The 23553-nt window shown below is 41.8% G+C and overlaps 1 protein-coding gene across 2 annotated transcripts in view; it reads left to right on the top strand.

Annotated features, from left to right (window-relative positions):
- The window catches only part of LOC135559120 (unconventional myosin-Ie-like), a 59258-nt gene that overhangs the window by 1667 nt on the left and 34038 nt on the right, over positions 1-23553 (top strand). For both annotated transcript variants that reach the window (XM_064993465.1, XM_064993463.1), the window contains exons 2-4: positions 19996-20139; positions 21352-21441; positions 21999-22093. In XM_064993465.1, the coding sequence (XP_064849537.1) occupies positions 19996-20139; positions 21352-21441; positions 21999-22093 (329 nt within the window). The remainder of the gene's footprint in view (positions 1-19995; positions 20140-21351; positions 21442-21998; positions 22094-23553) is intronic.

The raw sequence follows: 23553 nt of genomic DNA, 5'->3' as shown, positions 1-23553 counted from the left end.
GGAGAGAGTTATGGAGAAAGTTGTCCCTGTTGCGTGGCCTCTTCCTTTGTGTTTAGATCACAGATCGTGCGGCCATTGCCATTGTGGCAGATATCCCACTGTGGGTATCAGCTAAAGTATTGTTTATTGAATCCAACAAGTCAACTGCCGTATTTTGATTTAATTAAGGAGAAATCATTTTTTAAATAATTTGTTCTGCTTGAATTGCCCAAATCCACTGAATGACTTTGCTTGACTTTTAATGTCATGTACTGTACACTGAGTGTACAAAATATTATGAACACCTGCTCTTTCCATGACAGACTGACCAGTCAAATCCAGGTGAAAGCTATGATCCCTTATTGATCCACTTAAATCAGTGTATATGAAGGGGAGAAGACAGGTTGTGTGCCATTCAGAGAGTGAATGGGAAAGACAAAATATTTAAGTGCCTTTGAACGGAGTATGTCAGTAGGTGCCAGGCGCACCGGTTTGAGTGTGTCAAGAACTACAACACTGCTGGGTTCTTCAAAATCAACAGTTTCCCGTGTGCACCAAGAATGGTCCACCACCAAAAGGACATCCAGCCAACTTGACACAACTGTGGGAAATATTGTCAATGGGTCTGAATACTTTCCTGAATGCACTGTATAACTTTACGTTTTCAGCTCGACTGCTAGCCAAGGTACAGAGCTCAGTTACATGGTGCTGAGGGTTTGTTCCTTGGATTCCTTTGTGGGAGACCAGATCTATAGGCTCCATACACTGCTCTGCTCCCAGTGCACAGACTGCATAACAGGGTTGACCTGTTCTAGAGAGACAACACGTGGGATATGGACATAGGGCGAGGTTTGTAATGACAGTATATACACTGTGTACAAAACATTAGGAAGGTGTTAGGAAGGTCCATATCCCACGTGTTGTCTCTCTAGAACAGGTTAACCCTGTTATGCAGTCTGCTCTGCTCCCAGTGCTCAGTGTATGGAGCCTGTAGATCTGGTTTCCCACAAAGGAATCCAAGGAACAAACCCTCAGTACCACGTAACTGAGCTCTGTACCTTGGCTAGCAGTCGAGCTGAAAACGTAAAGTTATACAGTGCATTCAGGAAAGTATTCAGACCCATTGACTTTTTCCATGTTTTGTTACGTTACAGGCTTATTCTAAAATTGATTAAATTGTTTTCTTTCCCTCAACCATCTACACACAATACCCCATAATGACAAAGCAAAAACAGTTTTTTTAGAACATTTAGAAAAGTTATTATTATTATTTTTTAACCAATCACATTTACATAAGTATTCAGACCCTTTACTCACGACTTTGTTAAAGCACCTTTGGCAGTGATTACAGCCTTGAGTCTTCTTGGGTATAACGCTACAAGCTTGGCACACCTGTATTTGGGGAGTTCCTCACATTCTTCTCTGCAGATCCTCTCAAGCTCTGTCAGGTTGGATGGGGAGTGTCGCTGCACATCCTTTATCAGGTCTCTCCAGAGATGTTCAAGTCCGAGCTCTGGCTGGGCCACTCAAGGACGTTGAGACCTTTAGCCATTCCTGTGTTGTTTTGGCTGTGTGCTTAGGGTTGTTGTTCTGTTGGAAGGTGAACCTTCTCCCCAGTCTGAGGTCCGAAGCGCTCTGGAGCAGGTTTTCATCAAGGAACTCTCTGTACTTTGCTCCGTTCATCTTTCCCTCGATCCTGACTAGTCTTCCAGGCCCTGTCACTGAGAAACATCCCCACAGCATGATGCTGCCACCACCATGCTTCACCATTGGGATGGTGCCAGGTTTCCTCCAGATGTGACGCTTGGCCAAAGAGTTCAATCTTGGTTTCATCAGACCAGAGAGTCTTATTTCTCATGGTCTGAGAGTCTTTAGTTGCCTTTTGGCAAACTCCAAGCGGGCTGTCATGTGCTTTTTACTGAGGACTGGCCACTCTACCATAAAGGCCTGATTGGTGGAGTGCTGCAGAGATGGTTGTCCTTCTGGAAGGTTCTCCCATCTCCACAGAGGAACTCTGGAGCTCTGTCAGATTGACCATCAAGTTTTTTGTCACCTCCCTGACCAAGGCCCTTCTCCCCCGATTGCTCAGTTTGGCCGGGCGGTCAGCTCTAGGAAGAGACTTGGTGGTTCCAAACATCTTCCATTTAAGAATAAATCTTCCATTTAAGCTGCAGACATTTTTTGGTGTGCCTCAACACAATCCTATTTTGGAGCTCTAAGGACAATTAATTTGACCTCAGGGCTTGGTTTTTGCTCTGACATGCACTATCAACTGTGGGACCTTGTATAGACAGGTGTGTGCCTTTCTAAATCATGTCCAATCAATTGAATTTACCACAGGTGGACTCCAATCAAGTTGTAGAAACATCTCAAGGATGATCAATGGAAACAGGATGCACCTGAGGTCAACTTTGAGTCTTATAGAAAATGGTCTGAATACTTATGTAAATGAGGTATTTCTGTTTTTTAATAAATTTGCAAAAATGTCTAAACCTGTTTTCACTTTGTCTTTATGGGGTATTGTGTATAGATTGATGAGAAAAAAATTGAATCCATTTTAGAATAAATCTGTAATGTAACAAAGTGGAAAAAGTCAAGGGGTCTGAATACTTTCCTAATGCACTGTATTAGAACAATGTTACAATTACAGGAGTTCCAATACAACTATTTTATGTGACCTTCCGTTGGGGTAAATCCATATGAATTCAATCAGTTTTTGACAGTCTCCCTTCTGATTTAAACAAAACTTTCTAAACATGTTTGCCCATGGAAGAAGTGGTCAGAAAGTTACTTTTTGGACCTGAATGACAAAACATTTGGGTGATAGAGGTGCTCAGATTTGACCCATTTTCCATACCCCACCATGTGACGTCCATGTCTTCATCACTGGAAAAGATAAAACGGTTTAGTTTGATATCATTTAAAAACGTACGAACAAGGTTGTCAAACTATTTGATAATTTCTTAGACCCTACATCATCGGATATTTTTTTGTGTTGTGCTCGATCATGGAAATATCAATCTTATCCCTTCAGATAACTGCAATTTAACTGGTACACCGTTGAAATTTTAATTGAAATTTTTACTTCCAATTACTACCACAAAGAGGACCGCCGGTCCATGCACCATTTTATATTACCATTTTAATATATTACCATTTTAAGTCAACGTTGTCTGATTTGTGGACCTCCAACCATCTTTGTGATACCATTTGAAAGTCGCATTTAAAAAAATTGTATTCCCATTTTAGTACGTTTTAACCACAACATGACACCCTGTATTCAAGAGCATGTTGTGTGTCTCAACCGATGGCACAACACAAAAAACCCTGTTTGCAAGATTTTAAATTCTATACATTTCAACTGTATAATTTCCAGTGATGAAGACATGGATAGCTAATAGTATGTTGGGGTATGCAAAAAAAGGTCAACTTTGAACACCTTTATCTTTTGAAGCACTCTTTCTGACCATTTCTACAATTGGCAAATACGTATGGAAGGTTAAGTTCAAATCAAGAGGTGCTGTCAAAATTGATTGAATTCAAATGGTAAACCCATTGTCCTCCTGTATGAGGGTACCATAAAATGCATGCATATACATTGTTTGATGACTGGACGACCCCCTAACTGTAGGCTCATGATGGTTTTAAAAACATTATCTTCATCCTTCTGTAGTAGATTCCAACGAATAAACCCAGATATGAGGATATATGGAGATAGATTTAGCATGCTGTGCACACATCTAGATGAGCCAACATTAGACAACTTTTAGCCTTGAGGCACATTCTGACTCACTTCAGAGGTAATATGCTGCGGTGAACCCAAGTCCCCTAGATCTGCTGAAGTTAGAGATATTCTTATTTAGACTAGCGCTTGTGGGCGGTTCCCTGGCATGGGTGCTGAATTTCATGCTGAATGACCAGAAGGAAATGGACTGGTTTCCTTCTGGTGAGGTAGCTTTAATGACAGTAGAACATATGTGCTGTATATACAGATCTTTTCATCAGTGACAGGTTTATTGAGCATAATATTCAGTAAGCAGAGAATGGAAAGGTTGAATTCAAAACAATATGAAACTGTTGGACACAACTGAATGTATCCTTTCAATGAGCCAGGTGGAAAACATTTAATACGTCTTGCATCTTAACATTTTGCAGCACTGGAATAATTGGACATGAAAGGAGCAATTGTTTTTCCAGGTTTGCTCCAAAAGTAGGTAGCTGTTTTGTGTGCAATATCATAGCACGTCATCTGGATGTGTCAGAACCTGGCTCGTCATAAACAGACTTTCTGTCAAATAATAAACCTTCCCCAGATATTCTCCTCTCTTTAGTCTGATGTCAGAGATAAAGAATGAAACACACCGCAGTTACTCAGTGCACAACTCTTCCTTTAAAAAAAAGAATGGCTTTTTGGGGTCACATTGAGGGAACTCTAATATTTGGCTTGTGTGGAGAGAAGCAGTCTGTCACTCTGACTGTCTGGAGCACCAGGCGGTAGCATCACTCACAGTCCCCACTCTGCCAGATGCTGAATACTAGGTCAGTATGACAGCATATGGTTTTTATCAGCTTTTTCTGCAGGGAGGTGAATGCTCAGTAATATCCCCCCATTTCAAAGCCTGTGCTCCATTTTTTTTCCACCCTGCAATGCTGAAAAGAGTTTTGCAGGAATTTGAGCCCTTCTCTAGAACAGGGCAAACACCCCTTCTGGGGAACTTGTTCAATTTGTTCACAGAGGTCCAGTAAACCTACACTCTCCTCTTTATCAATCCCACGCATATTAGTCTTTGTTACAAAGCTCCATCTTCATGTTCGTGGCGTTCCATAAGCCATCACACAGGTTCTAAGTTCCGACTCACTGACTTCCAGAACAGATGGCAGAATCCGACTGGATCAAGAATCAGATTTATTAATGGATGTTAAACGCTTTTCTTAGCCTTACTATTCTGACAATGTTCTCACTGAAGCTCCTCTGAATGATATTTACTCATTGGTTGTAACCCCTTGTGGTTTGTTTGTGCAAAATGAAAAGTTAAAAGGATGAATTAAACATAAAACTGGTTAAAATGAGCATTTCTTTAATTGAGCTTTTTATTGAAAGTTTAACATTTTTATTAGTTTTATAAAGAGCTGCTGTTGACCTTTGTCTTCAAACAGATATGCTGTCTGATATGATGCCACATCCTGCCATGTCTTTTAAAGTGCATCAGATTAGAGGATACCGCTTCATGGTGACCATTCATGATGCCATTAACACAGCAACTTCCTCTGTTTGGCACTTACTTAGTATTCCTCAGTAGTTGATCATGGTGGCAGTTTGTTCTCCAAACCAAAACCCCATTGTTCTTCACTGACAAGTAAATGTTACCTTTTTGCAAACTAATACCACCTGCTAACTGTGGCCATTCACAGGTAACCCTACATTATAAAATGTGTCATTTGTGTTTTGGAGCAAGCAAAAATATAGAGGATTCTCCTTTTAGATCCAATTGTATACCCATTTTCTGCCTCACCTTTGTGTAGTGAACATTCCCATAAATCATTATTTTATTTTCTGCTTTCCTCAGTCGGTTCAGTGATGGCACAGTGGGCCAGTAACTGGAAGGTTGCTGGATCGAATCCCCAAGCTAGCAAGGTAATAAATATGTCGTTCTGCCCCTGAGCAAGGCAGATAACCCACTTTTTACCGGGCGCCGAAGACGTGGATGTCGATTATGGCAGCCCCCCACACTTCTCTGATTCACAGGGGTTGGGTTAAATGTGGAATACACATTTCAGTTGAATACATTGTTGGACAACTGACTAGGTATCCCCCTTTCCCTAATGCAGGCCTTTTAATGTCTTTGAAATTTGAAACACATCCCTCAGCAACCTGGGCCAGCTGTGAATGTGGTGGTCAGGTGAGGAACAGCCAGCTGCATTTTCCCCTCTGTAAAGTGATCTGGGTCGGTGTGTCCCGGCCAGCTCACTGTCAGCTCCCGTCTTCTCTTTTGGCTTGCCCAGGTTTACTGATGCCCAGCTCTTGGTACAGCACACCATTTGTGAGCCTTGCTCTCGCACCACTACCCACAGGACTGGGTGCCCACTGGGGTGAGGGTAGCCTGCAGGCTACCCCCAATGGAGAGCACAGTCTGTTCTCACAGCAAATGTCTCCCATTACCCCAGTGAGGGATGGGGAGAACTGTACCAGGCAGCTCTTTGGTCCCATGCAGAGGAGGCCACTTTTGATCAGACTTCTAGGCTGATGTGATATCTTCTCTCGCTCAGACAATACCCACCTGTTCTAGTCTGGGCCACAATTAAACAGCTGCTAAGTTTTATAGGTGTTATGTGTAGTAAATGGAAGTATGTAGGTTTGACATATATTTTAGGCAATTTCATGCTGTGAGACAAAAATTTCACAACATTTGTCACTATAACTTTCATATTTTCCAAAAGTAGTTACCATGATATCAGCCCCATTGAGCACAGCTGGAGTCTTTTGTCTGCCTCTGGATCTTTTCTGTCTTGTCTGTGGATCTGAGCAGGGTTCTGAGAGGGTTCTGTTTGCATACAGACAAACATGCCCTGAATTCCATGGGAGATGCCTGCATTCCAGTAAAAGGATAGCTCATCTCCCAGGTCTATCCATCTCTTTCCTGGGTACACATTATTAATCATCAGTCGCATGTTAATGTCACTTTAGTGTTACAGGTGCATAACTAATAATTATTATTATTAAATGGGTGGTTTGAGCCTTGAATGCTTATTGGCTGACAGATGTGGTATATTAGGCCGTATACTACAGGTATTACAAAAAAATGATTTACTGCATTGGTAACATTTACATTACATTTAAGTCATTTAGCAGACGCTCTTATCCAGAGCGACTTACAAATTGGTGAATTCACCTTCTGACATCCAGTGGAACAGCCAGTTTCTATTAGCAGTAAGGCACCTTGGGGGGGTTGTGGTATTTGGCCAACTAACCAAGGCTAAGGGCTGTATCCAGGCACTCCGAATTCTTTAGTTGGTAAGAACAGCCCTTAGCCATGGTATATTGGCTATATACCACACCCCCTCGGGCCTTATTGCTTAATTATAAACAAGTAACACCATAGTGAGAGACAAGTACATGCTCTAGATGTCCTCATTTGCATGATCTGTTTTTCCTTATTTTGTGGTTGGTTGCTTTACTTTTGTAATTTTTAACAGATATCCACTGTCTACAGTCTCCCACACTAAGGAGGTGGAACTCTGTTCAGCAAGCTCTGACCTAACAAAAAAGTAAACAAAGTCCTATCTGAAACTTCTATTTGCATGTGTTTTCTCACCCGTTAGGACAGCTGTGGAAATGGAAAAATGTCATGCTCTGTCAGAGCTGAGTTCCATTTATCTGTTCAGCTTGTTTCCTATCCACTGTTGCATTATGTCAAAAGATCATAGGCCTCTGATTCAGTGTTTGGGCTCCAGCACTGCCCCATGGAGACTTTATCAACCCATCTCCCCCGTCTGTTACCGTGCCCTAGGTCACCATTGTTTTCACCCTGCATCACTTCTTAGATTAAGTCTAATGGCTCATTATGGCTTTCCTATAATCATAAATTGTATACTATTGTGCCACACAGTTTCCCACTGTATTGTGCCAGTAATACCCATAATCTCATTAGCTACAGTACTAGTCAAAAGTTTGGGGGCACCTACTCATTCCAGGGTTTTTCTTTATTTGTTGCTATTGTCTACATTGTAGAATAAGACATTGTGAAGACATCAAAAACTATGAAATAACACATGGAATCATGTAGTAACCAAAAAAGTGTTAAACAATTCAAAATATTTTATATTTGAGATTATTCAAAATAGCCACCCTTTTGGCCTTGATGACAGCTTTGGCATTCTCTCAACCAGCTTCATGAGGTAATCACCTGGAATGCATTTAAATTAACAGGTGCCTTGTTAATTTGTGCAATTTCTTTCCTTAATGCGTTTTTAATCAGTTGTGTTGTGACAGAAGATAGCCCTATTTGGTAAAATACCAAGTCCATATTATGGCAAGAACAGCTCAAATAATCAAAGAGAAACGACAGTGCATCATTACTTTAAGACATGAAGGTCAGTCAATCCGGGAAATTTCAAAAACTTTGAAAGTTTCTTCAAGTGCAGTTGCAAAACCCATCAAGCGCTATGATAACTGGCTCTCATGAGGACCGCCACAGTAAAGGAAGACCCAGAGTTACCTCTGCTGTAGAGTTCATTAGTGTTACCAGCCTCAGAAATTGTAGACCAAATAAATGCTTCACACAGTTCAAGTAACAGGCACATCTCAACATCAACTGTTTAGAGGATACATGGTTGAATTGCTGCAAAGAAACCACTACTAAAAGACACAAATAATAAGAGACTTGCTTAGGCCAAGAAACACGAGCAATGGACATTGGACCGGTGGAAATCTGTTGGTCTGATGAGTTCAAATGTGATAATTTTGGTTCCAACCGCCATGTCTTTGTGAGACGCAGAATAGGTGAACGGATGATCTCGGCATGTGTGGTTCCCAACCGTGAAGCATGGGGAGTTGTGATGGTGTGGGGGTGCTTTGCCGGTGACACTGTCTGTGATCTATTTACAATACTAGGCACACTTAACCAGCATGGCTACCACAGCATTCTGCAGCGATACGCCATCCCATCTGGTTTGCGATTAGTCCCACTATCATTTGTTCTTCAACAGGACAATGACCCAAAACACACCTCCAGGCTGTGTAAGGGCTATTTAACTAAGGAGAGTGATGGAATGCTGCATCAGATGACCTGGCCTCCACAATCACCTGACCTCAGTTTGGGATGAGTTGGACCACAGAGTGAAGGAAAAGCAGCCAACAAGTGCTCATCATATTTGGGAACTCCGTTGGAAAAGCAATCCTCATGAAGCTGGTTGAGAGAATGCCAAAAGTGTGCAAAGCTGTCATCAAGGCAAAGGGGGGCTACTTTGAAGAATATAAAATATATTTTGATTTGTTTAACTCTCTTTTTGGTTACTACATGATTCCATATGTGTTATTCCATATTTTTAATGTCTTCACTATTATTTTACAATGTAGAAAATAGTACAAATAAAGAAAAACCCTTGAATGAGCAGGTGTGTCCAAACTTTTGACTGGTGGTGTGTTTGTGTGTGTGTGGTTCAGTGATATGGACAGTTAAGACACACAAACATCAACTGTAACCCTCAATGAAAATATCTAAATGGTGTGATGTCGCTCTGCAATACTATAGTGATCAACACAATATAAGATTAATATCAGAGAATCAAGAGATCGTCAGCTGGAAATCATTGGAACTGTGTTATATTATTCCCTTCAAAGCTGGAGAGGACTACAAACAGCCTACTGCAACATCTATCATGTTTTATTATTTTCACATTTTTACTGCACAAAACCCCTTTGAAAGAACATTTTATGAGATATGTCTAAAGGATTGCAGTGAAATCTGGTATGTGATTTTGTGACAGTGAAGCTGATTGTGATTCATTAAGGTTGTCTTTGTGGAATGTAAATGTTTGTCATTGGATTCATTGTGTATATTCAGAACAGTAAGTCATGAAGCTGTATTTGGGATCACTTTTCAGTGTGTGTGTGTGTGTGTGTGTGTGTGTGTGTGTGTGTGTGTGTGTGTGTGTGTGTCTGTAGCAGTGACTGAGTTTGAGCTCTCTTCCATTTCTTTTTTTTAGACCTGGTCAGCTGCTTGGGCTGTTCAGACACAAAGTAAGTCAGTGACAAAACAAAGTATTCCAAAAATAAGTATTTTATATTAGTTCTCTCTGGGCATGTGGTGTGGAAACACAGTGATAGACATCAGCCTCATACCCAGTCCCAGACAGACTGTAAATGGATGGGTGTGTAAAGTAAAGGTCTGTGCCAGCGTTCTGTTGGGTGAGCCAGGTTATTACCAGTGTTCTGTTGGGTGAGCCAGGTTATTACCAGTGTTCTGTTGGGTGAGCCAGGTTATTACCAGTGTTCTGTTGGGTGAGCCAGGTTATTACCAGTGTTCTGTTGGGTGAGCCAGGTTATTACCAGTGTTCTGTTGGGTGAGCCACGTTATTACCAGTGTTCTGTTGGGTGAGCCACGTTATTACCAGTGTTCTGTTGGGTGAGCCACGTTATTACCAGTGTTCTGTTGGGTGAGCCAGTGTTCTGTTGGGTGAGCCACGTTATTACCAGTGTTCTGTTGGGTGAGCCACGTTATTACCAGTGTTCTGTTGGGTGAGCCACGTTATTACCAGTGTTCTGTTGGGTGAGCCACGTTATTAGGCCATACTTGGGGAGGGTGGAATGCTTTCTGGGGAGAGGCCGTTGTTGATGACTTCCTGAGTGTTTAACGTCAGCTCAGATGGGAGTTGTGTTGCTCTTGGTTGTCAGCCAGCACCCATTTCCCTGAGTGGCTGGGAGTAAGATGCTCTAGCCAGCATCGTTAGTCTGCCTGTTTTCTATACCATCAGGTGTACACATGGCCTTTCATCTCTCTGATGCTACCGTCCTGGGAGCCATGCTAGATGTTAGCATTTAGGATAAATTATCACCCAATCTGGCTCTACGGTTCTCAGGACATCTGTTTTTTTTCATGCACCCAGTTGATTTTGAGTTTGACTATGGTGAATAATCACATTTTATTTTATTCATGCCAAAAATTGATGGCAGAATATTTAATAAAGCTCCCACATGTCTGGCTTTGATTAACTTCTCAGTTATGCTTCCTTTTTGTGGGCTGCTATCTCTTAAAAGCCGTTGTGCTTCTATATGAATTTGTCAAACTTGGTTTAGGCAGAGCAGTTTTATGGCAGGCTGTAATTTGTGCACTCTAGTAGTGGACTTACTATACAGATTTTGCACCTAGTGTGGCTTCCTCTCTGTATACGTACACAGCAGCAGCAGGGCCCAAAAAACAAATATTGATTTGTATAGAAGTCGCTTTGTGTTAGTTCACCTCTGTCGGACAGCTTATCACACAGCTGATTATTATGTTTATGTGTCTTTGTGTCCTCTTAGTGAAATTAATGCGTTCTCTGCTGTTGCCCTGTTGGAGTGCTCACTACGTCAGGTAGAGGTCGACCGAATTAATCTGCATTGTCGATAAGTTTTCATAACAATCGGTAATCATTTTTTTGGACGCTGATTATGGCCGATTACATTGCAATCCACGAGGAAACTGCGTGGCAGGCAGACCACCTGTTGCGCGAGTGCAGCAAGGAGCCAAGGTAAGTAGCTAGCTAGCATTAAACTTATCTTATAAAAAACAAACAATCTTCACATAATCACTAGTTAACTACACGTGGTTGATGATATTACTAGGTTAACTAGCTTGTCCTGTGTTGCATATAATCAATGCTGTGCCTGTTAATTTATCATCGAATCACAGCCTACTTCGCCAAACGGGGGATGATTTAACAAAAGGGCATTTGCAAAAAAAGCACAATCTTTACACGAATGTACCTAACCATAAACATCAATGCCTTTCTTAAAATCAATACACAGAAGTATATATTTTTAAGCCTGCATATTTAGTTAATATTGCCTGCTAAAAGGAATTTCTTTTAACTAGGGAAATTGTGTCACTTCTCTTACATTCAGTGCAAGCTGAACGTCAGGGTATATGCAACAGTTTGGGCCGCCTGGCTCATTGTGAAGTAATTTGCCAGAATTTTACATAATTATGACATAACATTGAAGGTTGTGCAATGTAACAGCAATATTTAGACTTGGGGATGCCACCTGTTCGATAAATACGGAATGGTTCCGTATTTCACTGATAGAATAAACGTTTTGTTTTTGAAAATGATAGTTTCCGTATTTGACCATATTAATGGCCTAAGTCTCTTATTTCTGTGTGTTTATTATAATTGTCTATGATTTGATAGAGTAGTCTGACTGAGCAGTGGTAGTCAGCAGCAGGCTCGTACGCATTCATTCGAACTTTACTGCGTTTGCCAGCAGCTCTTAGCAATGCTTGAAGCACAGCGCTGTTTATGACTTCAAGCCTATCAACTCCTGAGTTTAGGCTGGCAATACTAAAGTGTCTATTAGAACAAAATAGTCAAAGGTATATGAAATGCAAATTGTATAGAGAGAAATAGTCTACGTGTCATAATTCCTATAATAACTACAACCTAAAACTTCTTAACTGGTGGTTCAATATTCCCAGTTTTCATATGTTCTGAGCAAGGAACTTAAACTGTTTTACATGGCACATATTGCACTTTTACTTTCTTCTCCAACACTATGTTTTTGCATTATTTAAACCAAATTGAGCATGTTTCATTATTTATTTGATACAAAATAGATTTTATTTATGTATTTATATTAAGTGAAAATTAAAGTGTTAATTGTTCATTTCTAAATGGGCCGATTTAAAAAAAAAAAAAAAAAATGGTATCGGCTTTTTTTGGTCCTCCAATAATCTGGATCGCCGTTGAAAAATCATAATCGGTCGACCTCTATTGCCAGACATCTATTTTCCCCCTGAAAGGACTGGTTCATAAGCGGAGGAATGAACTTGGTGGAGCCAAACGAGGAAAATGAACCATACATCCAATGTATAAACTGGGCCCTTATTCTATTTATACCATGAACAAGCACAAGGCATGCTTTTCTACACACCCAGCCAGCCACACCCCTTATGACGAGGTTCTCTTTCACATTTCTTTCTGACGCGTCACATCACCACCGCCTGTATCCCTCCTGTTCTGTCACTGTCGAAGATATCTCTCTCACTCTCTGTTGCGGTGATAAAAATCCAGACGCTGAAAGCACTCAACGTGTCTTCGAGAATATACATCCACCTCTCTTTGCTCCAGCCACACCATTGAACAGTGTCTGACCTTCACAGACCTATCCCACAGTAACTTGAGGCATCTGGGCTCATTTCAGCCATGTTATGCCACAGCAGTACTGGGCCCAGGACCCAGACAGTTTTGGTACACATTGTAAAAACAACTCCTGCTGCATTGATGTGTTTTCCAGTGAGTGGCCCTCCTTCTTCTCCTATTCAGGAGTTGTCCTGTCTAGACCTGGGAGGTACTTTGTCATATCTGTTTCAATGGGCCAATTAGTCCAGGCCATAACCCATGACTGCTTCTGGGCTAAAGCCTCACTAATTCAGAGGATGGTTTTTCTGTTTATGGCAATTGTCAACAGTCTTATCACAAGAGGAGATACCAAACTTCTTACTGATACAGGAGGTGTCTCAGACCCTGAGGATGGAGGCTTTACCATGTCATGAAAGATTTCTAAGGTCTATCTTCAAGCTACCCAGTGGATATTGAAGGGTGTTTTGCATTTGAGAAGTGGTTGGCTCCTGACTAGCAGGTGATTTCACAGCTGAGAAACAGTATTTGGTATAATCCTTCAGTCATAGGGGTTTTCTTTTGAAAAAACATAATTTAGAGTGGTAATTTATACTATAAAAACACTTTGCTAACTGGCAGTGTTGTAGCTTGACATTTTATTCCAATACTGACTCCTAGAGAGTTTTACCCATATCCCTTATGAATGAGTATGAATGTCAGACCACCCAGATGTGTTCCACAGTAAAGGGATATTGAATGACCGTATAGCAGGGGTCCCCAATTACATTCAGCTGTGGGCCAATTTATCCTTGAGTGGATGATCGGGGGGCCGGAACACCGCAAGAATCCCAAACAGATAGTATTTGACAATAACAAAAAGATTTCAAACCTTGATTACATTGGGATAAAACCACATATGCCTCTCTATTTATGCGTAGGAAACCTGGGAACAGATATCCTACATTTAAAATGACTTCGAGCTGATTTCCTGGTGATTTTATTTATTTTTTATTTTTACAGTCTTATGTCTTATGTCCAACAACAAATGTTTTTTGGGGGTGTCACACCTCACACAATGGCATTTTCCTATCAGCCATGTTTACAGGAGATAATTGAGGTCTACCTGATTTTAGAGAGAGTGAAGGTTGTTGCCACGGCAATGTTAGGCAGTGCCATGGGACCCACTTAGAATTTCCCTGAACTAGATCTCCTATGTGTGGCACTCATCTACCCGGTAATGTATGGAAAGCTGAAAAAGAAGGATGGAAGGTTCTCTTTGACAGAGAGAGCAAACCGCCATACAAAAACTGAGGCCAGGGAGATATTGTCTTTGCAAAAATGTATAATTTCTATTATAGGCGCTGAACATTTGCAAAAAATTCCCTTCCTATAGGAGGGCTCCTCGCTGGAAGCTGTGTAACTGAAACCTGAGACTGGTCTGGACAAATAGCAGCCACTGTGTGGCACAGAAAATCATTGGTACGAATGAGAGCCTGCTGCAAATGGTTTGTTTACTTTCAAGCTGCATGAAAAATAGTGTGGCTGTTCTTAAAAGAGTAGGCCAACCCACAGTGACGTCTCGCCACCCTATACCATAGCATGTGATATTACATTTAATTATTATTTTTGTGTGGCTAGAAGTGAATCTTATCATAAACATTGTCATGTATTTAAGGGGGACTTATAAACCGTAGATGTATTGTCGTGAAATATGACATTTCACACGAGTTTCCATGGATTCAGTACATTGGAGGATTCTCTCTTTTGAAACCTCTCCTCCGGTCTCAGCTTACACCTCTCCTTACCTGTCTGTTTGTTCTCCCTGGGGAGGACACAGGCACCCAGCTACCCAGCCCTACCTAGCCCTGCCCTGTAGGCTACAGCTCTCTCCAGTTCACACTACCCTCAGCTACTATCTAGAGTTGATTTAGTACAATTGTGTAACAAACTCTTTGAAAAATAGGGCCTCTTTTCACTTGTCTTACGTAACAGCTTATTCAACATGTATGTCAGCCCTGGCCCAGATAAACAGTATAAGAACTTAGACAGTTAAGGAGCAGTGGTGGTTTTCTCTGCATTATTGATGTTGATATATCTTTTCTAAGCAGGTGACTTCAGGGTAAGTTGCACAGCAGAATGAGAGAAGCACTGCAGCCTGGATTCTCATGTCTACCACCAACACCTAATAGATATAGACCAAACTGCATGTTTACAGGTGTTAATGTCTCTCAGACCAACACTGAATTGACTAATCGGTGTAAGTCATATTTTCATGCCCATGAGCTTTGGTAGCGGGGACTGTTTCCACTGGCATTGGGCTCTGGGTATTTGTATTAATGGGGCATTATGGCTGCCAGGCTAAGAGACTCAGACAGGGTCAGAAATGTTTTTACTTATTGTCGAGAGACAACTATTAGTCCAAGTCTGGGTAGTGTTTTTCGGCTTGGCATGGATGTCTCCTCTACTGGTATGGTGCTGAGCAGTGGTGAAGTTGGCTGTACCCTGGGTGTTGCTGCCATGGTGACCATGGTCCAGTCTGGGTCCAGATCCAGCTGAGGAAGAGGCTGCTGTCTAGGGTGCTCTGTGACCCTAATGAATATCCCATCCCATGGAGTTGCTGTGCATGGCAACAGCCCCACACTGCTGCTTTATTGTTACTTCTCTTTTCCCATCTTCAAATACCCTGGATGATGATTCAGACTGTTCAGTCTACTGTCTCGAATATTAGAGACACCACAGTATTTTCAATCATCATCCAGGGTTTTTCAACCTCTCTCTTTGATTGCTTTGTTTTCTCTTCTTGATTTGTGGAAGGTTTACTCTCTTGTCAGCACTCAGTTCCTGGCACTGCTCTGAAATGAGTGGTTTTTAAAAGTGCAGATTCAGCAGTTGATCCAGAGCAGTGATGGAGTCCAGGTGGAGGCACTGCTTAGTGTTGGCCTTGATTTAGTCCTATTTAGTTGGTCTGTTAAAGGGGCAATCCGGAGTTGAAATAATAACAATGTGCCCCTTTTTCAGTAAATATTTGAGATGGCTGGAGAAACCACTCAAATATAGTGTTGATATCCATGATCTCAACATTATAGTTTTAACCATGTTTTGAGGCTATACAGTGTTTGTTTACATTTACTTTGTTTCCAAACATTGAAGTAAACAAGCTGATATCCTGGGTTCTGAAAGGGTACGACAGTTTAACTAAAAGCTCATGAGGCATTTATAAGTTACAGTCTTCAAGAATCAATTAGTACACACCAAAGATGGATGTTACAACTGCAAAGGATATAGCTGATGTATGGCTGACCTGGCTGTGACCCGGGATCATGGAGACAGGAAGTACTAACTGACATCATGCCTTCCAATGCTAGATATAGTGTGGGTGGTGTGGAGGATCACAGAGTATTTTCTTCAAGGTTTGGGGTGGTGGGGGGGTTGGGATTTTTTTAATCAACAAAATGCATGATGGCATTTCGTACTGTAAGACTTAGTATATGTGCATCTGTCCAAAGCTTCTCAAATCTGTTTAAATTAAATCAAAAATATAATTTATAAAATCCTAATCCTTCTCTGGGAAGGGAAACCTGACTCAGAATGGAGCTGCTTTCAGAAATCAGGTCAACTGAACTACTACATGGTAGCACATGTATGCACTCATCCAACACTGAGTAAAACCCTTGCATGAACAAAATACATTTGTAGCCTGATCCTGGCCACATCCCAAGCAATATCCACCAAGATTGTTACTGGAAAGAGATCCAGTTCTGTAGTAGAGTGCAGCACCAGAAAGTGGTCTTCTTAACACATGGTGGGCTCTGTGTCAAATCCAAGGTTGGAAAAGGAGAACAGAGTAACGGGGGGGGGTGCCGCCGCCGCCTGTTGTACTGAATCAAACCCAGCCATTTCTCGAACTCCGCTCTGCTCAGCACTATCCATATATGGTAATGGTATTTGCATGGAAAAAAACTGACATTATGAATCTGGGGCTGGTGCAGAAATTCCACAACTGCTGTCGGGGTAACTTTTTAAGGAAAAGGTCTGGTCCCAAACCTGGGAGACTATAAGGAGTTGATTGTTATTTCAGAGAGTGAAGGAGATCAAGTCATGAATCAGGTTAATCCTAGATCGCTTTGGACAGAGGTTCCAATCATACTTCCTGGGATCAAGGTTGTTTTGACATCTGTGAAACACATAATATGTGACTGGAATTGTACAGAAGCAAAGCTCATTAGTTATGACTGATGCTCTGTATTATGCTGTTACTAAGGGCGGTCTGTGTGTAGAAGGTGGTGGTGTGCTCAAAGTGAAGTCAGATATTATTGGTAGCTCCCAGTTCCATCTGTCCCCCTAAGGGACTGTATGCTCTCCGACCTCCAGCACTGACTGACTCACCTCAACTTTTCCACTAACCTGGGGAATCACTTACCAGAGAGAACAGCATCCTGCTCTAGGCTAGATCTCAGTCAAAACACATCGGTAGGTTTCAACCAGAGCCATACATTAGCAGTTTATAGCACAGCATCCAACAAGCAGTCAGTGATTTGGCTTTATAACCACTGTCATCAATAAGCCATTATACATTCTTATCAATGTTTATAAACCATTTTATTGGTGTGTTAGCAAATTATTGAAAACATCTCAAAGTACCCAATGTTCTCCTCTAACCCCCATGGAAAATACCCTGAACTTTTGGCTCCTGTGTTTCCGGCTAATGTCCTCTCCCTCTTCAAGTAGAACATTATCATTCCCAACAAAGTAGCAACAGGATAAATATAGAACTCTAAATAACTTAGGGTGGTACTTCATTTTCATTTGTGGATGTAGGGTTGTGTCCTACAGCATACATGGTGTAGGATTTGCCTGGGGTTGTGCTATAGATCTGGGCTGTTTTTATGTGTATTTGTGGTGGGCTCAACTGCGACATCTGTAGTAGATTCCAAGCTCAATGCAGTTAATGTCATTGCTACTGCATTAGAGCATGACAATGAGATGAAGCTGATGTGTTGGATTTCAGATGAGTATGGAAATATAACAGAGAAGCTCAGTATAATATGACATTATTCATTGTTATTGATCAACTAGTCCTTTTTTTTCTGAATGTTTAGGATCGCTGCCTGGAAGACTGGACTGTTTCTCCTGTGTAAACGGCTCTGTGATCCTCTGACTTGGCTCATGCTTTATCAAGAGTCTGACTCACCCTTACTCAGACGGACTCACATACTTTGATTGTGATGTACTCAAACATGGAAATGCAGTAAAACAAATCAGCTGTCTGTGACTAGGTGAAAAAAATATTTCTAAGCCCAACCTTTATATCATAATCGCTACACACAGCCTACATCATTGTCACCATATTAGCTAACGTCATAGTCAACATAGCTACTAGAACTAACATGTTAATAATCATGCAGTACAGTCAGCAAGCAGTTACACCGGTGGGCCTCGTGGTAATAAATTAATAAAACCAAAAGTTTACCTTGACTTGGAAGCAGGGACTAAAATTAACACCTGCCACGTGCCAAAGGCAGGTAGATTTAGGCATTGGCAAGATGTCTATTTCACCAATTATTAAAAAATTATTTAATCTATTTTAGAATAAGGCTGTAACATAACAAAATGTGGAAAAGGGGAAGAGGTCTGGATACTTTCCGAATGCACTGTTTATCTTCAAATTCCTGAGACTCCAATTTCCCAGTGTCCCATCAATATTCTCTTCATTCACACATCATCTCCAGCGAGGTGTTTATGAGCTCCCAGGGTATGGAATCACATGTAATGCACCCTGCTTAGCGCGCCAATGAGAGGAGAAATCAGCCTTTTCTTCTTCTGTTTAAAAAAAAGTAGTAAAACATGATAATGGGAACCGTCTGGGAAATTAATGGAGCAGTAATTTATGTCTTGGCTCCTGAGTGAAAATGCACATAGAAATAGTCTGAGAAGCTATTAACATTACTCACTATGTTCCATGCTAAGAGTGAGTCTGTAAAGAGAGGTTGTGGTATTTATTTTGTTGGTGTAAAAAAAAATGAGCCAACGTTAAGGGTTCATTTGAGCAGTCTCTCTGCTTGACTTTGTACAAGTCAATTATTGAAAGTTACCATGGCTTTCCATTGGTGTATTAAATCTACTGTGGTGTTACTTTATTTTACTGTAATGTCACCATGGTTTTGCTCTGTGTTGATTTGGTAGAGAAAGTACATCTTAGTGCGACTGTACTTTTTGTCTTTAACCTCAAATTGACATTTAACAAGTGATTGTCACATTGCACCATTCAGTCTGTTGTAGCCTGTGGAATCTGAAATATGGAAGTGTTGCTGCCATCTAATCTATGCACCAGCCCTTTCCAATCTGAATCACTTCAAAAGTTGAAACAAAGCATTCCAGAACCAGGAAGAAAAAACAGGCGTAGAAATACAAATCGTTCAGCCGTATGTAAAGCTGCCCTCCAGTTCAAAGGTAAACTAAAATAGAATAGGAAGGATTTAAAATGCTCTTTCTCAGTGGAATCAGGAGGCAAACAATGTGTTAAATGGCATTGAGATGTGTCCAGTGTTGACTAATGTTCTGGATCTGGTCTGTGGCTTTGATTGGTTCTCCATCCAGGAGAATAAGACTCACTCCTCACAGCACATTGTAATCCTTTCCTCAGTAGCCAGATGACATTGACTCACAGCACATGATGAATGCCCTAAGCTTTCTGGAGACCTGCTCTCAGAAAAAAAATCCAACTGGAACGGAGGTAGAAGAGGAAGAGAGGGGGGAGGGAAGTAAAGGGAAAGGTCTGACAGCAGTCAGAACACAACATCAAAGAGCCAAAAACACACTGAAAGCACTTTTGGGAATCTTGACCTTGCACCTATTAGAAGTTAAAATAAAATATATATATATCAAAACTTTGCATGTGTGAAAATGAGTTACTCAGGGGGAAGCCCAAGTTCTTTTCAGTTGTTGGACAGTTTTCTGCTAATAGTTTTGGCTGCCTACTCCAGTACTCTCACCAAATGTGATGATTTCAGTCCTAGGTAAAGGTAAGCTTCTGATAATGAAGTTTCTATGAGACTATAGGGCCATCCTTTTTTTTCCTGGTCAGGTCACGCGGTCAGGAAAAACTCCTAGCCTAGATATTATTCTGTCCTTTATAGTTTGATGTGGCTGCAAGCAATCTGACGGCACTAACAGATGTGTATTGTATTCTGTGTGTTCCAGGGGAGCCGGGGCCACTACCGGTACCACTGGCAGAGCCACAATGTCAAGCAGAGTGGAGTGGACGACATGGTGCTCCTCTCCAAGATCAATGAGGACGCCATTGTGGACAACCTCAAGAAGAGATACATGGACGACTACATCTTTGTATCCTTCACATTCACACACCGTTCACACCTCGATGAAGAATGGCTAAGCCCTGCAGTAGACACACTCCCACCGTTCCCAGAATAGCTGAGTGACCATTCCCAGTGCTGTAATAACTCAGATTAATGATCTAGTGTTTGAGGCTCCAGACACTGGGCTACCCCCACCATGTATCGCCAGTGGCGAGGGGGAGACGGGCCTCTTTGCGCCCCTATCTGGACCCCTGACTTCAGCTTCCTTCACCTCCAGGCTGGAATGGATCTTAATCAGGTTTACTCTGGTTTAATCTCACCATGCAGCAATATGGAAAGAGGTTGGGGGAAGGGTTGCTGAGAAATGCATGGTGAATGTGAGCAGTGCAGCTACTTTCCTACAACAGTAATGGTTTTGTTTGGCTGTGCTGAGAGCATTCCGGGCCAGATCTGTAAATGCCCCAGGCCTATAGGCCTATACAATCCATAAGAAGAGTATTCAGCTTCACTCTTACAGACCTCAAGAATATATTGAGGTTTAAAGTTTTGTTCTTGTGCCCATATAATGTATCCAAGTAGTGTTGAAATGTTTGGGTCTCTGAATGACCCTTTTGATGGAAGATGTTGAAAGTTCTCGAAGGAGCTCATTAATTAAAACCTCATCTGTGTCCTGGCAGTCTTTAGGATTATAGAGTTGAGCGGATACTGGCCATTTTAGATTGAAAACTCAATCCTCTGATTGTGGTCAGAAAATAGAATCAACACAGAGTGTTCCAGCCAGTGGCGTACTGGGGCTGGGGTCACTGCAGGGCAACCTCAATACCAGCTTTATGTGCCGGGAGCTGCTTTGGGCTACAGGGCCTAAACCTCACATCACTACACTGCTGGACTGTTCACTCTGATGTGTGAACACTGTCTTTACAAGGCTTGTGTCCAATCACCACACACTCCAGTGCTACCACACAGATGCACATTGCAATGACATCATGGGCCCAATTACTCACAGTTAGGTCATTTTTCTCCAAGAGGGACTACGTCAAGATGTATAAATATGTTCTGAAACCGCATTGTCTTAAAGAGTAAAATGAGGGGAGGGTTATCATTGGTGCTCGATGCAGATGACTAGTGAGCTCTTGGAATTTTTAGTGTTGTTTTTTTACCTTTGACCATGTGAGTCACAGGGACCTGAACGGTTGATTATTACTGGTACACATGTTAGTATGATCCTTAACCTCTACAGACTTACATTGGCCCTGTGCTCATCTCTGTCAACCCATTCAAGCAGATGCCATATTTTGGGGACAAGGAAGTGGAGATGTATCAGGGCGCGGTGAGCAGCCTTTTCTCTTTAGACGGGAGTATGAGACAGGGTACCAATAGGTTTTTCTATTTGGGTAAAAATAAAACTCTGCTATCAATGTATTCAACTTGTATCCTAATTGTTCACACAACGTCACCTCATACTTGGAAAAGTTAAGATAAGTCATGTTTTTAAGATGATGTGCTCAGTTGAAAGAACAAAGTTGTAAATGAACTGGGTTAGGTGTGCTTCGAATACCTTTTCCAGCAGCACACCTCAGTTGGAGCGGATTTAGAAACGTGCCCATTGAAAAGGCCTGGCAATACCTTCAGTACAGCCTGTTCAAGTCTGTGTATTGTTTAAAGTGTTCTTGGCCAGCGTGCTGGAAGTGGCCTTGGCTGCCAAATCAGACGTTAACTATGCTTGATAAAAACAGTTAGCCCTCTGACGTTATTACTTCATTACACAAATTACTCCTAATTCTTTACAGTCTTGCCTTTACAGTCAGTTTTCCACTTAGGACCAAGAAATTGGACCCACCCAGTTTACGAGATATTCTTAGATCATAATCTCTGTTGAACCCCCAGGCCCAGTATGAGAACCCTCCTCACATCTACGCCCTGGCAGACAACATGTACAGAAACATGATGATCGACAGGGAGAACCAGTGTGTCATCATCAGGTGAGTCTGCCTGCCTGCTTTTCTCGTTATTATGTCTCCGGCACCTCCCCTCCCTTTCAGTGTTTGTGTGGGGAGAAAGGGTGACAACTGACAACCATAACAACAGAGCTGGTATGTGGGAAATGCCTGTGAATGAGGCAGGTGTCGAGAGGAAGGGAGGGGTAGGAGGAGACTGCATGGTGACACGGGTGGAAGAGTGCTACTGTTGCATGTGATGATAATCGATGGGAAGGGAACCAACAGACCCGACAGGATCCACCACCTGACTGGAAGGAGTGCTGGTGACTGACAGTGCCCTGCTCAGTCTGGGTTCTTCAACCAGTCTTAATCCACCCTCCACATATCACAGCCTGCTGGGAAAGGCACACTAGGAAAATACACCTTCAAGTCTAAATATATGGCCTCAAGGCTCTTTTCTTGTGGCAAATGGTTGATTTTAAAAACATTTCTCAGGATGTAGAATGAAAACAAAACACAGTGTCTATTTATGCATTAGCTTCCTGCTTTTATAAAACAAGAATTGCACCTGCATAGTACTTTGTTGCTCATGCATGAGTCTTCTCTCACGGCACAGGAAGGGACTGTTCCTCTCCTGTTATGGATTGAGAGCGGATGAGTAGTGACAATTAACACATTTGGGAGTATGCTGTATATTACACTCGGATACGGATTATTCGCCTGAGACAGACAGATGATCACAGAGAAAATGTTCTGGACTCTTTGGCCATGCCCCAAATACAGCTTCCTTTCCTCTTTAGACCGGCTCAGCTGAAAATACTTGACATTTGAAAGCAATATGATTGAACCAAACCAAAGTCGGTCTTACCAAGCAGTGGTCAAGAAGGAAATGTAAAATGGCCTAACTGGCCATTAAAATGTGTTTGGTCACAGTGGTAGTCCAGAGATCCTTCCCTAGTGTTGTGAAGCCTATAGTGGATAACATGACTGTACAATGGGTTCCCATGGGAGGGGGCCTCCCAAGAGAAAAGTGTTGTCTCATAGTTGAGGCTTTATGTTGTGGGCCAGTCACCTGAGGCCCGGGGCCCGGACGGTTACTGTAGTGCTTACCTCATGGCGAATGTCCCCTGGTTCAGCACTTTCCTCCCGTTGTTTAGACAGCTGCCAGTACAGATACCCACATAAAAGGAATGGAAGTGGATTTGTGATGCACCAGGTCAGCAAACAAAGCCCTCCATGAAATGCTGTCCAGGCAGTGTGGTCAGCACTGTAATGTGTGGACCTTTTTTCTTTCCCACTTATTAAAGAAGTCATTCAACATGACATGAGTCATCTGACGTGGTCAAGTGGTGTTGACTGGGCTATTTGTCAATGTCTGACTTCACTGATTTTTCTGCACTCAAATTCTTGGGAGAGGAAAGCTAAGTTACTCTACATCTTTATTGCTCTTTGTATTATCATAAAATAGTTAATCAATTTTTTATGATATCTCCCTGAGTGGT

This window comes from Oncorhynchus masou, chromosome 2 (assembly GCF_036934945.1).
Source record: "Oncorhynchus masou masou isolate Uvic2021 chromosome 2, UVic_Omas_1.1, whole genome shotgun sequence".
Lineage (NCBI taxonomy): Eukaryota > Metazoa > Chordata > Actinopteri > Salmoniformes > Salmonidae > Oncorhynchus > Oncorhynchus masou.
The sequence above is the reverse complement of the archived record's forward strand: the minus strand, read 5'-3'. Positions and strand labels throughout refer to the sequence as shown.